At 61.4% G+C, this 15530-nt stretch overlaps 1 protein-coding gene across 27 annotated transcripts in view; it reads left to right on the top strand.

Moving 5' to 3' along the window:
- The window catches only part of ABLIM2 (actin binding LIM protein family member 2), a 169041-nt gene that overhangs the window by 93674 nt on the left and 59837 nt on the right, over positions 1 to 15530 (top strand). For 15 of the 27 annotated variants that reach the window (XR_011567294.1, XR_011567288.1, XR_011567305.1 and 12 more), the window contains exons 9-12: positions 3108 to 3164; positions 5012 to 5089; positions 11192 to 11338; positions 14257 to 14289. Coding sequence is in view for 2 of the 27 variants with exons in the window: in XM_070791872.1 (XP_070647973.1) it covers positions 5012 to 5089; positions 11192 to 11338; positions 14257 to 14289 (258 nt within the window). In the remaining 25 variants the exon portion in view is untranslated. The remainder of the gene's footprint in view (positions 1 to 3107; positions 3165 to 5011; positions 5090 to 11191; positions 11339 to 14256; positions 14290 to 15530) is intronic. The other 12 variants (XR_011567289.1, XR_011567307.1, XM_070791872.1 and 9 more) reach the window with 3 other exon arrangements.

Here is a 15530-nt window from a genome sequence, read left to right as displayed (position 1 = left end):
CCCCCGCCCTGGATGACTATGGGCCACTGGCCCAGCAGGAAGGAGGCCCTCTGGGTGCTGGAGGCTGGCAGGATAGGGCAGAAAGAAGGACCATTGTCTTGGGGGCTGGTCATGGCCCCAGAGTTGGCTTCCGGGGCTCGTCTCCACAGATGCTTCAGGAACATTGAGGGCAGAAGCCGGCAGCCTGGGGACAGCTGTCCCTCGTATCCGGTGACAGGATCCAGGCCCTGGTCATGCCCTGCGTGTCCCTTGATTCACCCTCCCCACCCCTGCCCCTCAGAGCCTCTTCTGCCTCGCCTGAGAAATGAGACTAAACGCTAGGCAGGCCAGGCAACAAGTGGACAGGGCAGTGGGTGGATGGGGCAGTCGGTGCGCAGGGCAGTCAGTGGGCAGAGCAGCAGGGGAACAGGGCGGTGGGTGGGCAGGGCAGTCAGTGGGCAGCAGGTGGACAGGGAGGGCGTAGATTACTTTCCTGGTCACTTGGGCCCGTGGAGACAGCTCTCCCAGCCAGCTGACCGCCCCTAGCCTGTGCAGCAGGAGAGAGCCATGTTTTTCTGTAGTGTGTATTGAGTGGGAGCCAGCTAACGAGCATGAACCTGCCGGACCTGGTCAGCTCTGAGTCAGCCTGGCAGGGTCGGCTCGGCGGCCGTCAGCCCCGGGGATACCACAGAGGTGGCATCACTCTCTCTGAGTCCAGCCTCCGGGCGGAGGTGGCTCTGCTGTAACCTGGCAAACCAGATGAGAGCTAAGTTGCCCATCTGGAGGGGTGCTCAGCGGTCAGCTAACCAGGCATGCCAGGCCCAGTGGGTTCCAGGACCCCCCTCCAGCCCCCGAGGCCAGCTCCAGGGTCCCTGTGAGCAAGCCAGGAAAGGGAGAGCAGCCCTTCCTTACTCCTGGAAGATCTCTGACTGTGTGCCCCCTCGGGGGGAGGGCTGCCCCCCAGGACAAGGATGCTCATCTGCCGAGGGTGCCCAGGGGGTTCCCGTCAGAAGGCTGTGGTCCTAACAGCCCGTCCCCAGTGCCTCATTAGGTGTCGGATTGTACCGTCGTTCAACACATGGTCCCCAACACACGGTCCCCGAGCACCTGCTGTGCCTTCCAGGCTGGGCGCCGGGAACGCAGAGGTGAATGAGCGTCCCTGCCCTGCAGCGTCTGGGAGAGACACATGGGCTGGCTCCAGGGTGCAGGACATTTGCCTGCGAGGCAGGGAGGGACAGGGCTGGCTGGATGGGCCTGGCGGGCGGGGTTAGGGGAGAGCCTGGCTTCCTGGAGCCAGGGCTTTGCAGGTGTGCGGAAGGGTGGGTCGCAGGGGCCAGCCCTGCTCTGGGTGTGGGGTCCCAGTCTGAGGAGCTGTGAACAGGTGAGGATCGAAGGAGGGTTTCAGAGCTGTGGGAAGGGGCAGCCCTGTGTCTGCTGAGTAGCTAGAGAGGCCTCGGTGCATGTAGAAGGTGGCCGGGGCAGGGCCAGCCTGGCGGCTCCTGCTCCGGTGGGACCAGAGGGAGCCTGGATGGGAGGGCTGGTCCCCCCCAGGTTGCGGCTGTCTGTGGTCACGCCTACCCTGGGGGCGCACGGTGGTCCCGGCTGCTTACTGCGGGGCAGGGGGTGGGGCACCCAGAGGAGGAAGCCGGAGCCCCTGTACTGACCATGGGGCTGCTGAGCAGAGAGAAGCCAGGCTTGGTGAGGCTGCCCCAGGGTCCCGAACACAAAGACGGAGAGACTGACCCCGAGCGAGGATGTTCTAGCGGAATTCACAGCGGCCGCCGGGGTGGGAGAGCCAGACCTGCGGTTGGAGCCTCTGTGGCCTTGGGCCAACCACCCGCCCTCTGGGAACTCAGCCCCTCGGCTTTAACGTGGACACGAGAGGGTGCTGGCCTCCCTCTGCCTGTCCATGGACCTTGTGTCTGACCTCAGTGAGAGCCAGGCGCCCCTCGACCCTGCTGTGGGACGGCGCTTCCTGGGGCCGGGCTGGGTGGACGGAGCTGGACGACTGCCCGGGCTTGGGCGGGTGTGAACGGCACCCCAGAGAACGCAGCTGGGTGCTGGGTTTGATTGTGAGGCTGCTTTGGGCCAGTTGGAGGCAAGGTAGAGAGAGGTGAGAGACAGCCCAGGTCTCCTGATTCTGGGGGAAACCGCCTGGACTCAGCCCCCTTCCATCTAGGCTCCCTGACCTGGAGGACATCGCGGGGGTGGGAGGCGCTGCTCCTCTCCCCGCCCCCACTTCTTCTGGTCTGGGAACAGGGGTACAGAGATGGGGGGCACTGTGTAGCTGCCCAGCTGCCTGCTCGGGACCCTGAAATGTGCAGGAGAAAGCCGACCCTCTTGCTGCCGTGCAAACAGCCCAAGCCCCCTTCTGTCGGGGTCGTGGTGTCAGTAACCCCAGTGCCACCCCGACAGTGCCAGGAAACATCCCTCGGGGCCTGGGGTCAGTTCTTGTGGCTCGGCTGTTGCTCTCAGCTTAGGCACTTTCTTCTGAAACACCCAGTGTTAGGCGGCTTTGTGAAGGGACTTCGTGAGCTGGAATCAACTGAACTGAGAGCAAGGTTGACTCACCAGAGCCAAAACCTCAGCAGGCTGCGTGTCTGAATCCTCGGCAACGGAAAGAGCCTTCCAGGCAGGCTTCTCCATTGCACAGAGAAGGAAGCTGAGCATCAAAGGTTTTTCTCAGATGTGCCAAACATACACACACAGCATTTTTGCCTAGCAGAACGGGCCACCTGGCCACCGGGACGGTGGTAAAACACAGACGCTGGGTTTCCCGCCTCCCACGGCGTGTCTCCCTTGAAACCGCAGCACGTGATGTGTGTCTTCCTGGGGGTGGCCGAGCCTCGGGGGTTGGGCTGACCTTCTGGAGGGACCCCAGCATCTTGCCGGCCTTTGCAAGCCTGTGGTCTGAGGGGACAGGCAGACCCCTGAGTCGATGCCCCGTCCCACGTGTGCAGCCGGGCCATGGGGCCTCAGAGAGGATGCCAGGGTGACGCCCGGGTTAAGGAGGCGGCTGGACCGGCCGATAAGTGACCGAGCGCGGCGGTGGCTGGACCGACCGACGAGCGACCGAGCGCGGTGGTGGCCGTGGAGCTTCACGCCCTGTCCTTCTCCTTCCTTTCTAGATGCAGAATCAGGCTTCCCGTCAGGCTTCCCCGGGCGCCACCCCCTATGCCTGTCAGGTTCGTCCCCGCCGCCGCCTGTCGGGCTCACGTCCAGTCCTGGTATCGTCCCGTCCCCGCTGGTGTCGCGCTGAGTGTAGGAGGCGCTTGGGTCATCTCCCCGAGGGGAGAAGGGGGCGCTCCATGGCAGGCGTTTTTGTTGTTGTTCACTCGTGTCCGAGTCTTTTCAACCCCGTGGACGGCAGCACGCCAGGCTTCCCTGTCTTTCCCTAGTGCCCAGAGCTTGCTCAAACTCATGTCCATCAAGTCTGTGATGCCATCCAACCATCTCATCCTCTGTCATCCCCTTCTCCTCCTGCCCTCAATCTTTCTCAGCATCAGGGTCTTTTCCAATGAGTCGGCTCTTCGCATCAGGTGGCCAAAGTATTGGAGTTTCAGCTTCAGCATCAGTCCTTCCAATGAATATTCAGGACTGATCTCCTTTAGGATGGACTGGTTGGATCTCCTTGCAGTCCAAGGGACTCTCAAGAGTCTTCTCCAGGTGTTAGCCGAACCAAATGTGCTTAAACAACAAACGGAACTGTCCTCTCTCAGCTCTGGAGGCTGCAGCTCCAGGGCCCGCCGGCAGACTTGGCTCCTCACGCGGCCTCACCTCTGGGCGTGTGGACGGCCGTCTCCTCCCTGTGCCTCACACGTCGCCCGTCTGTGCCCTAGTCTCCTCTTCTCATAAGGAAGAGAGTCAGATCCAGGCCTGTCCTTAAGACTCCATTTAAACCTAACTACCTCTTCAAACATCCTGCCTCCGAACACGTTCTGGGGTCCTGGGGTGTGGGCTTCAACCTGTGAGCTTTGGAGGGGGCAGTTCAGTTCATGATACGGCCCCTCCCAGGCTCCTGGTGGGAGGTGTGGACCACTGTGAGGGGCTGGACAGAATTTCAGGGGTGAGGGGAGAAGGGGCCTGCTTAGCAAACGAGAGAGGATTTGGGCCTCCCTGGCAGTCCTGTGGTTAGGACTCCACACTTCCACTGCAGGAGGCACCAAACCCTGTGGCCGGGCCAAATAAGAAAAACAGAACAGGAGGAGCTGCGAGTGGGGGGCGGGAAGCAGGAGCCCCTTCGTGGAGATGGGTTTCATTCGGATGAGGCGAGTGGGAGGCCTGGAAAGTTAGGTGACTGGGAGGTCCTGGCCGGGGAGAGGGCTAGACCAGGAGAGGGTCCAGGAGCTGCCAGGTCATGCCCAGCAGGCGGGGATGGACTTGGGTGCAGAGACGGGGGCAGGAGCTGGAGGAAAGCAGGGTCGTCATGGTGGTGGAGGACCTGATCCAAAAGAGCAGAGGAGACAGACAGTTGGGGGGGTCTGTCACCGCGGGGATGCGGACATTATGGTCAGAGATGAGCGAGGAGGGTTGGGGGGATGGTCCCCAGTTGCAGTGGGCACCCGAGGAACAGGTCCCAGACGGGACGGCCGCCCCGTCGGACCACAGAGGCAGGGCTGGAGGTGCTGCAGCGCGTCCCCCAGAATCGACGCAAAGAATCCACTCTCCGAACGCCTCGATCCTGCCTTTGCTGGCGGGGCACGCAGAACCCCTGAAAACGCATCATTGCTTGCTCTCACCCTCCAAATAAAAAGATCATTTCAGTGACGTGGAAGCTTCGTGGTCGCAGAGTGAGTCCATCCAGCCCTGGGAGCACACGGCCCCTTTGCTGGCAGCCAGGGTCACCCGCTGTGTCTCCCAGTTACAGCTTCCTTGTTGTTCATCCAAGCCTACCTGTTTATTTTTCAACCTGCCCGTAGAAAGGGTCTCGTGAGCTCCAGCGTTTCTGCTGGCGCTCGACTCGCTGTAGTTGCCTCCGGAAGGTTCTCTGCGTCAACAGTCTGCTTCAGCCTCTCCCTGTCTCGTCTCCTAGGAAACCAGGACTTCCTCAGAGAGCATCATTTCTGTACCTGCTTCCAGCACCTCAGGGTCTCCGAGCCGCGTGATTTATGTAAGTCGCATTCTCTCTGTGGAGAGGGGAGACCAGGGGCCCAGGGTCCTTGCTGAGTGTGCCCTCAGGGGGCGTGGGGCGTGGGGCCACGGGAGGGATTGGCGCAGACTCCGAGGCTAACTTGGGGCCTCCAGCGTAGATGTGTTGTGTGACCACGGCTGCCCCGGAACGTGGCGTCGGGTGTGCAGAGAGGTGTGCTCACGGCTGGTTTACAGCTGTGTCGGTGCGGACACCTGCCTGCATCCCGCAGCCAGGACTCACCTGGATAAACAGCACTCAGCAGTCATGGTGCAGATCTGTGCCTGTTGGTGTGGAAAGTTCCGATGTGTCTCGTGAAGGAGCGTGTGAAGGATGACATGTATTACGTGGTCCCATTCTCATTTACGTGTGTGGGTATTCGTGTGCACGTAGGTGTGCGTATGTGATTGTGTGTATTTGAGTGTGTGCGTGTGTGTAGGCACGTGTGTGTGCACATGTATGGACGGATGTGTGTATGAGTGTGTCTACATACGTGCTTCTGTGTGTGCATGTGTGTACGGGCATGGATATTGTGTGTGGGGGTGTGTCTGTGTGTATGTGCACATACAAGTCTAAACGTGATTGAGAACATTTTAACTAATTGTTGACAGCAATTACCTCTGGGTGGTGGCTTTAGAAACGGAAGGTGACTGTTATAATTACTTGCTGGTTTGCTAATCTAAAGAGCCTGTGCTGCGGGGAGGGAACAGGAAAGCGGGGTGAGCCCTGAACTGCAGGCTGGTTGGCCCGGCTTCACCCCTGCAGGCTGGTCGAGCAGCACGAGTCTCCTCTCCCATTCCCCTGACTCACTGCCGGAGCCTGGTTTTTCTCTAACATGACGGAGATCGGATTCCCTTCTCTCGACACTTCTTTTCAGCCCCCGGAACTTTCTCTCTGGTTGGACACAGGGCCGTTCCTGCCCTAATGATAAGAACCCAGGTTCTAGTCTGGAGGGCGAATGGCCGGATGACCCTGGGCAGCTGCAGACTCGGAGATTCAGAAAGACAGCCTGATGTCACCAGGCCAGCTGTGTGCCCTCAGGCAAGGCGTTAGCTTCTCTGAGCCTCTGGGAGCTCACCCGTACCTGGGGGCCCACAGCACCTGCTGCCCAGGGCCATGGAGGGCCTGAGTGGGAGGCCCTGGGCACAGCCCTGAGCCCAGAGCGGGGGCCCAGGCAGTGCTCACTGGAGTCACTGTTGTGACATTGGTGCTTGTCTGCGGGGCCGCCATACCTACTGCCCAAACCAGGGGGGCTCAACCGCAGAGATGTATCTTCTCTCCATCCTGTAGCCTGGGAGTCCGAGTCACGGTGTCGGGAGGCTTGTTCCCTGCAAGGCCTGTGTCCTGGGCGTGTGGACGGCCGTCTTCTCCACGTGTCCTCACATGGTCGTCCCTCTGTGCACGTCTGTCCTGACCTCCTCGTCCCAGGAGGACCCCAGGGTGCTGGCTCAGGGCCCCCACCCTGCTGATCTCGGTTCACTTTAACCACCCTTTAAAGGTCACTGTCACCAAATACATATTCTGTAGGGCTGGGGGTTAGCGATTCCATGAAAAGAGGAGGACACAATCCACCCCAGATGCTGTCGTCATCAGGACCAGTAAAAGTGACTGTTACTGTTTGAACGAGATCGTGTTCATGGCACACGAGTGTGGTCCTGTCCACAGACGGCAGCTGCTGTTGGTAACTGCTCGTTGCTGTTCAGTCGCTCAGTCGTGTCCGACTCTTTGTGACCCCGTGGACTGTAGCCCGCCAGGCTCCTCTGTCCATGGGATTCTCCAGGCAAGAATACTGGAGTGGGTTGCCATTTCCTTCTCCAGGGGATCTTCCCGACCCAGGGATTAAACCCGAGTCACCTGCATTGCAGGCAGATTCTTTACCAACTGAGCCACCAGGGAAGCTCAATAAATTGTGGGTTTTTAAAAAGTAATCTTTTCACTGCCTTTTTCTTTATTACAAAGGTAACCCACACTTATTAGGAAAAAATAGTGATTGGTATAGAGACAAAAATGAATACCATTTATAATCCTCCCAGCCAGAGTAGCCCACTGTTAATGTATCGAAGTACACACTTTCGGTCTCTTTTTCTCCGTGCGCGTGTATTTTATCTCTTTCTTTTTAACAAAATGAAGTCACGTGGGCTATATTGTTTTGTAACCTTTCTTCACCATGCCGATAAAGCACTGAGTTGGCATAGTGTACAAGCGCATCATTAGATTGTATTATTGGCAGGATTATATTACTGTTGTAACATCATATACGGTCACATCCTAGGGGCTTCCCAGGCGGCATTAGTAGTAAAGAATCCATCTGCCAGTTCAGGAGATGTAAGAGATGTGGGTTTGATTTCTGGATCAGGAAGATGCCCCTGGAGGAGGGCATGGCCACTCAGTCCAGTATTCTCGCCCGGAGAATCCCATGGACAGAGGAGCTTGGTGGGCTACAGCCCGCAGGGTCGCAGAGAGTTGGACATGACTGAGTGACTTAGCACACACACGTGCTGCATACAGAGTAGGGAGGAGAAAGCGGAGGGAAAACACTCGCAGACACACACAGCCCAGTGGCCTTCCGCCATGGGAGGGCATAGCCTGTTGTCACAGTGCCCACCCAGGACCTGGATGCTAGGCAATGGATCTGGGAGCCGCACTGGGTGGTGTGGATGTGAGCAGCCGGGAGCACGGCCACTTAGCCACCTGGCTGGGGGTTGGGGGTTGGGGGCCTCTTTCTGAGCTGGCTCATGCTGATGTAGTTGGCCTTGTCAAGCGCTCTCTCTGATTCCTGCAGTCAGGGGCTGACCCAGGGCCAGGTGGGCCTCGCTGACCACGCGTTTGGGGCTGAACAAGCCAGCGGGCCGCTGAGCGCTGTGATCATAGCAGGGCAAAGGGGGCAGGGTGGGTGGGCACAGCCTCCCCCAGCCCCATGGCAGCGTCACCCTTTAGGTCAAGCTGTGTGGGTGTTCGGAAATCCAGCAGATGGCGAGGCCCAGTTGGCATTCCCATTTTCAGGGGGAGACGGAGGCCCAGAGAATCCACCTGGCTTTGGCGAATGCTTGATCGATTTTAGTTCAGTGCGGCATGCTTGCCCTGAGGACCATGTCATGTCAATCATGGAGTTGGGGGAGGGGCTCCATGGTGAAGCAGAGTCCTGGGTCCACAAGCCACTAGCCTTGCAGGGAGGGGACACTGATGCACCAACAAAGATCAGCACCTTAACTCAAAAGAGGAAAACATCCAACCCAGATGGGAGAGAGAGCAGGAAAGCCTTCCTGGAGGAGGAGGCCTCTGCTGACTCTGGAAGGACCAGAGGATGAGCCGGGCAAAGAGGTCTGGGGAAGGCGTGTTGGAGAGAGGAACCTACGTGTGCTGAGCCCTCGGGCTCTGGACGTGGGGAAACGGTAAGGAGTTGGGTGTGGCTAGTTTCCTGGGCCAGGGAGTGAGGGGCTCCAGTGAGCGGATACACAAGGGCTCCAGGGGCCTCAGCTCCAATTTCCCCAGAACACAGAGAGGAGAAGCTCAGAAGTGCTGATCGGGGTCATCGTCATGACAAATGGCACACTCAGGGTTTGAACTCAGGTCTTCCGAGCACCGCCCAGGGTTCCGAAGGGAATCGCCAGCGTCTGAGACATCGGGTGTTCACTCTCTCAACCTACGTCATAAACGGCACATGGTACCCAATGCCTCCCGGGAGCCTAGGAGTTGGGTGGTCAAGGAAGGCTTCCTGGAGGAGGTGGGCTGGAGCTGCCAGACCTGGGAGGATGCGGGAACGCTGGGGCGTGGGGGCTGAGCCTGGCTCACAGAGGGCACGAGGAGGAGAGACCACACGGCACACAGAGTAGAGACATCCGGCTCCAAACATCGAGTCTGGAGATGGCAGTGAGGGCTGTGTCACCTGTCCCTGGAGGGGGCTGCCGGAGGATGTGAGCTGGAGGGCGAAGGGGGCAGCTGGAGCTCGAGACACGTGGCCCTGGCAGAGAGGAGAGCTGTCATGCGAGCGCGGCTCTGCACGCAGACAGCCTGCTCCTGTTCCCTGGCTGTGGGACTCTGGGCACGTTACCTGACCTCTCTGGGCTCTGCTTCTTCCCCTGTGAAGTGGAGGTCCTGTGCGTGCCCCCCTTCGTGGGCTTGGCCCACTGATGCCTGGGGTGGAGCACACAGCTCATGCTGCTGTTGGAGTTTGTTGGAAGAATTGCTGGCAGGACGGCTCTCCCCATGGCCACCCCCCCACCCAGAGGCAGAGGTTAGATCTGGACTCAGGCAGTGAGGACCTTGACCAGAGCTGCCTGGGGCTGGGAGGGGGGCAGAGACGTGGGCAGAGGCTGCGTTGGCCAGGCCGGGGGTCCCCAATGGAGGCCGAGGTCAAGATGAGGGTTCTCGAGAGGTTTGGGGGGTCAAGTTGAGCTAATGGGGGCAGCCCGACTGGCCAACTCTGCCCATGACTGGCAAGGCCAGCCTGAGACTAACCCTCAGAGGGGACACGGGGGAAAAGAGGTGACTGGCGTGTCCGATCCAGGCAGGACAGGAGCCTGGGCGTCCACTCCACGGGGGACCAGGCGGTGCTGGGAGCAGGCTGGGGCCGCACATCCCTTCTTCCGTGGGGATCGCAAGCTGTAAACATTCCATGCGCACTTGTTGGGGGTGTGCCACGGGAACACCGGGGCTGAGACTGGTGTTTGGGTGTGAACCACAGCCCTACTGGGAGAGCCAAGCCTCCTGGTGCGCAGCTCCCAGGCCTGTCCGGTCACGCGCCCCCAGGCAGCCCCCAGAGCCAGGAGGAGGGGCTGGTGGGCAGTGGGGCAGACGGAGCCCAGTCATAGGAGAGCGAGCCGCCCCGTCGACCTCACCTGAGCAGATGCGGTGGTTCCAGGCTTGTCGCCGTGAGCGAGCGCCTCTGTGGTGACCTCTGTGAGGTCACACGCCCGCTGACTGTCACCTGCCAGCCCGTTGGCTGTGTGTAGGGAGTGCTGCAAAGCCCTGAGCGTGTGTACGAGTGGCTGGGTGTGGAGGTGTGCTCATGAGTACTGCTTTGGGTGGGTGCGGTTGTGTGCGAGTGTGGGGGTGCCTGAGGGTTGTGCTGTTGAGCGTGAGTGGGTGAAGCTGTGGGTGTGTCAGCGTCCCCCTCCACAGTTGTGGGCGGACAATTCTCTGTGCACACATGTATAATGTGTGCAGGCCTGCGTGCGTGTGCTGGGTGTTTGCATCTGTGCATACATGTGCACGTACATCGAGCAGGTATTCAAATGCACGTGTGTGTGTCCTCTGTGTGTATGTTTTATGTGAGCACATGTGTATCTGTGTTTGCATGCGTACAAGTCTATTACATGCAGGAGTTTGTGAGCGCGCGTCCATGCGTGCGTTTGTATGCATGTGTACATGTTCGCCGATAGCTCAGCTGGTAAAGAATCCACCTGCAATGCGGGAGACCCCGGTTGGACCCCTGGGCCGGGAAGATCCCCTGGGGAAGGGAACGGCTACCCACTCCAGTGTTCTGGCCTAGAGAGTCCCATGGACTGTGCAGCAAAGAGCCGCACATGACCGAGCGATGGGTTTCCTGTGCCCACACGCACTGCATGCGTGTATGTGCATGTCTGTGTTTGTGTGTTTGCACCCAAGTGTGGATCTGCATGCATGCATGTGTGTGTGTATAGGTGTGTTTGCTGTGCCCTCACACGTTTGTGCACATGTGTGTCTGTGTGTATGCAAGCGTAGCTCTGTGAGTGTGTGTTTAGACCGCAGCTGAGTTCTCACTGTGTGAGTGTGTGTTTAGACCGCAGCTGAGTTCTCACTGTGTGAGTGTGTGTTTAGACCGCAGGCTGAGTTCTCACTGTGTGAGTGTGTGTTTAGACCGCAGGCTGGGTTCTCACTGTGTGAGTGTGTGTTTAGACCGCAGGCTGGGTTCTCACTGTGTGAGTGTGTGTTTAGACCGCAGGCTGGGTTCTCACTGTCTGTAGGACCAGGAGGCTTCCCCGCCGCCTTGCCTTTGCCCCTCCTCCCGCTTCACTCAGACTCGCTTCCTCCCACGCCTGCCGGGCGAGGCGGCCCTGGGTGTGGGTCTGACCAGCCCTCCTGGCACCCCCTGCCCTCTCTCAGGCCAAGCTGGGCGATGAGATCCTGGACTACAGAGACCTGGCCGCCCTCCCTAAGAGCAAGGCCATCTACAACATCGACCGCCCCGACATGATCTCCTACTCGCCCTACATCAGCCACTCGGTGGGGGACAGGCAGAGCTACAGTGAGGTACGGGGCCCCTCAGCGGTCGCCTGGGCGGCCTCAGCCTCCTTTACCCCCTCAGACAACCTGCGCCTCCTCTTTAGAGAGTCCCCAGAGTGCTCTGGCCCCAAACTGCCCATGAGTCTGGATGCAGGACCCCCTTGGAGCAAGGGGCAGGGAGCAGGAAGCTCGAGGGCGATCAGGAAAGTGCCGGGGCAAAGTGAGCGTCTCGTTCTTGTCTTCAGTTGGGCTGATGCTCAGGCCCGGGGAATGGACCGTGTTCCCTCATCCAGCTCTCCTAGCCTCGCTCCCTGCTCACACGCTTCCCCGTCCTGTGAGCGCCTCGAGCTGGTCTGAGCCCTGGTGGGACCGCAGTTGACCCCTCCCTTCTGTCCCTCGGGCGGTGCCCTTGTCGGGGCCTCCCGGCTCACAGCTGCACCTCTCCATTTAACCTGGAACTTGATGCTGGTTTGGCTTTTTGAGATTCGGGTGTGACCCTGGGGGCAGGGTTGGAGGGGAGGAGCGTTTTGTCAGTTGCCGGCTGTGTCCATGGGCTGGTCACATGCAGTGGTCTGGCCCAGGCAGCCCCTCGAGGGGCAGAGCTCAGCCCCAGCCGTAACTGAGTCCCCCAAGGTGTGGCCAAGGCTCTGGGGTCTCCAGGCTCAATGGGGGTCACGCGGGCAAGCCCAGCTTGGCAGGCACTGCTGCGGGATGTAAGGGCGGGTGGGGTCCTCCGGGGGTACACTCACTGGTCACGCCACAGCAGCTGGCCAGGGCCACCCCTGCCATGGTCACTGCGGCCACAGTCACCACCCACGCTCACACCCGCCCCCACTCTGCCCTGACCCCGGGCTTGGCACTGCCCACCTCCCATGGCGCAGCGCTCTGGAAAGACGAGACTGAGGGGGACGTGCTGGCCCCAGGACCGTGGGGCTCGGCGCAGAGCTGGGGCGTGGGCCCGGGGGGCCGACAGGACCGTGGGGCTCGGCGCAGAGCTGGGGCGTGGGCCTGGGGGGCCGACAGGACCGTGGGGCTCGGCGCAGAGCTGAGGCATGGGCCTGGGGGGCCAACAGGACCGTGGGGCTCGGGGGCTCGGGGCAGAGCTGGCCATGGGCCCGGGTGGGGCTCAGGGCAGAGCTAGGCGTGGGCCCGGGGGGCTGACAGGACCGTGGGGCTCAGGGCAGAGCTGGGCGCAGGCCCAGGTGGGGCTCGGGGCAGAGCTGGCCGTGGGCCCGGGGGGCCGACAGGACCATGGGGCTTGGGGCAGAGCTGGGCACAGGCCCAGGTGGGGCTCGGGGCAGAGCTGGGCATGGGCCCAGGGGGCCAACAGGACCTTGGGGCTCGGGGCAGAGCTGGGCGCGGGCCCGGGTGGGGCTAGGGGCAGAGCTGGCCATGGGCCCGGGGGGCCCCAGGACCGTGGGGCTTGGGGGCTTGGGGCAGAGCTGGCCATGGGCCCAGGGGACCAACAGGACCTTGGGGCTCGGGGCAGAGCTGGCCGTGGGCCCGGGTGGGGCTCAGGGCAGAGCTGGCCATGGGCCCAGGGGGCCGACAGGACCTTGGGGCTCAGGGCAGAGCTGGGCGCGGGCCCAGGGGGCCGACAGGACCTACCTTGGGGCTCAGGGCAGAGCTGGGCGCGGGCCCGGGTGGGGCTCGGGGCAGAGCTGGGCGTGGGCCCGGGTGGCTGACAGGACTGTGGGGCTCGGGGCAGAGCTGGGCACGGGCCCGGGGGGCCCCAGGACCGTGGGGCTCAGGGCAGAGCTGGTCGTGGGCCCAGGTGGGGCTCAGGGCAGCGCTGGCCGCGGGCCCGGGGAGCTGACTCTGGTCACCGCCGCCTCCGTGCCGGCTTCTACCATTGCCTAGAGCGAGGTGCTGAGGTCCCGTCCCTCCTCCATCTCCGGGGACCTCTCATCTCTGCAGACCCCACCACGCCCCAGCTGGGGGGCCTGCTCAGAGAGGGGCTCTGAGGGGCCCTTTCTGTGAGTAGATGATGAAGGGGTGCCTGGGAAGCCCCAGAACGGGGGTTGGGGCACTGAGCTGGGCAGACATGGCCCAGGGCTGGACAGCTTCGCCCGCTTCTCTAGACCTGCGGCCTTATAGCCCCTCATCCCAGGGCGGAAAGCTCACAGGGGAAAGAGCAGTGGGCCAGAAGCACAGAGCTCTGCCAGCCTCTCTGAGCCTCAGTCTCCCCGTCTGTGAAATGGGCAGATTGGGGTACACGTTCCCCCTTCCCATTCTAAGGGCGGGGATGGTACAAAAAAGAGCCCCCAGTCACTCAAGGCTCCTCCTCGGAAACTCTCCACAACATCTTCCTACCTGTCCAGGTGTGGGGGAGATAGGTGAGCTTTCCTGCCTGGAAGCTCAGTTTCTAGAGCCCCTTCTGCTACTTGCTGCGTCCCTGAGCCCGTGTATAGGTGGTGGATGACCGAAATACAGACCCATATACAGACGGTGGAAGGTGCGCTTGTTCTAACGGGAGGTGCCTGGCTGGCGACCGCGCCCCGGGGCCCCGATGGCATCCAGCCCCTCACTCTGGTCCTCTCCCCAGACCCCGAGGCTCCGAATCACCCTTCCTTTCTCCAGGCCCCTTTATCTTTTCTGAAGAAGACCTGTGGGCTCACGGGGTGGTGACCCCCGATGCTCTGACCAACAGTCCTCCTACTGAAACGTGTCTTCACGGGACGGTGGCAGGGCGGGGCGGGCCAGCCAGGAGACAGGTCCACGCTCATCCGCACAGAGCTCCGTCCTGGGGGCCTCTTTCTCGGGGGCCACTGACTATATGTCTCTAAAGAGAAGGCTTTGGAACCCATGTGGGATCTCGTAGGGAGGAGTCCCTTCCTTTCGGGAGGAGGGTCCCTGGGTGGATGTACCTGGGCCGGGGTGTGGGGCCCTCCCCGCGTGACCCTCTGGTGCTGGGCCTAACAGGGTCCCCTGTGTTGTGTCCACAGTCCCCCCAGCTGCTCTCGCCAACACCGCCCGAGGTAACCGCTCCGCAGCCCGCCCATCTGCTCATTGCTCCGCTGCCTAGATTATAAAGATGACCACCCGAGGCTCCCCTAGGAGGTTCCCCCAGGCCCTTGGCTGTGGCCTCTGGCCCTGGCGTCAGGCCGTGGCCCTCTGAGGCTGGGGTGGTTATTTTTATAATGGTGTCTCATCCGCATGCTTCCCCGTGCATCTGCCAGTCCGGCGCTGCGGACCCCTGGGACACAGGCGTTCTGCGGTCTGGTCCACGGCTTCCTTTAGAGGAAGAACAGGTCCCGGGGCCGGGGTAGCAGGGGCCACCTCATCCGCCTCTGAGCGGGATTGTGGGACTGTCCTTGGGGCCTTGAGGGTGGATGTGCTGAAAGCGTTTGTATAAAATAGCGTTTATAGTTAGCGGCCCGCACTTTATGTCTGTTTCTCAAAATTGATCTATGACATAGATGGCTGCCAATCAGACTCCATAGGTGTCAGATCCTGGGTACAGGAAGGTGACAGCAAATGCTGTGTGTGGGCAGCCAGCCCTGAGTGGCCACGCCCGTGTGTGGTCGCAAGCCCCAGGGACAGGGCAGGTGAGGCGACGAGACGCCTGTAAAATGTAAGCTGGTCAGTGGGGCTGTGCAGAGAATGCCCGGGGATGGAGACAAGACAGCCGGACTGTGGCAGCCCCAGAGGAGACAGAGTGCCCATCGCCAAGGGGGTGGCGGGCCAGGCCAGGAGGTCAGTGTTAAGCACAGGGAGCGGGGAGGCCCTGACAAGTGCGCTCCCAGCATGAGGGCAGCCTGAGCGGAGCGTGGAGGTGGGCATGCAGGCAAGGTTTAGGGACAGTGGCTCGTGTGGGTTTGGCTGAAGAGGAGCCCTGGGAGGCAGGAGGTAAGCTGGGAAGGGCATGGGAGCCGTGAGTGCCAGACCCAGACCCTCCCAGTGCTCATCCCCATGCCTGCCTGGTGGGCAAAGCAGCAGGGTCCACCCACGGCAGGATGCCAGGCCGCATCGTGACTCTGGCCAGGGTGCCGAGTTGCGGTGGGCCGGCGGTCTTCTCCACCCCCTACCCGCGTGCCATGCCATCTCACGCCACCCGCTCTGAGCGCTCGAGAGAGCGGCCCGTCCTGCTTGAGTGGAGTCTGTGCTGTCGGTGACTGTGCGTCTGGCTCAACTGAGCTTCTGGGCCCGGGGTTCGGGGGCTTCTCACCTCCCACACCTGGGGAGCCCCTGTCGAGGCTGGTTACAGAATCTCCGTGGG

Source organism: Bos indicus, chromosome 6 (assembly GCF_029378745.1).
Source record: "Bos indicus isolate NIAB-ARS_2022 breed Sahiwal x Tharparkar chromosome 6, NIAB-ARS_B.indTharparkar_mat_pri_1.0, whole genome shotgun sequence".
Taxonomy (NCBI): Eukaryota; Metazoa; Chordata; class Mammalia; order Artiodactyla; family Bovidae; genus Bos; species Bos indicus.
Note: the sequence above shows the minus strand (reverse complement) of the source record. Positions and strands in the feature narration are given on the sequence as shown.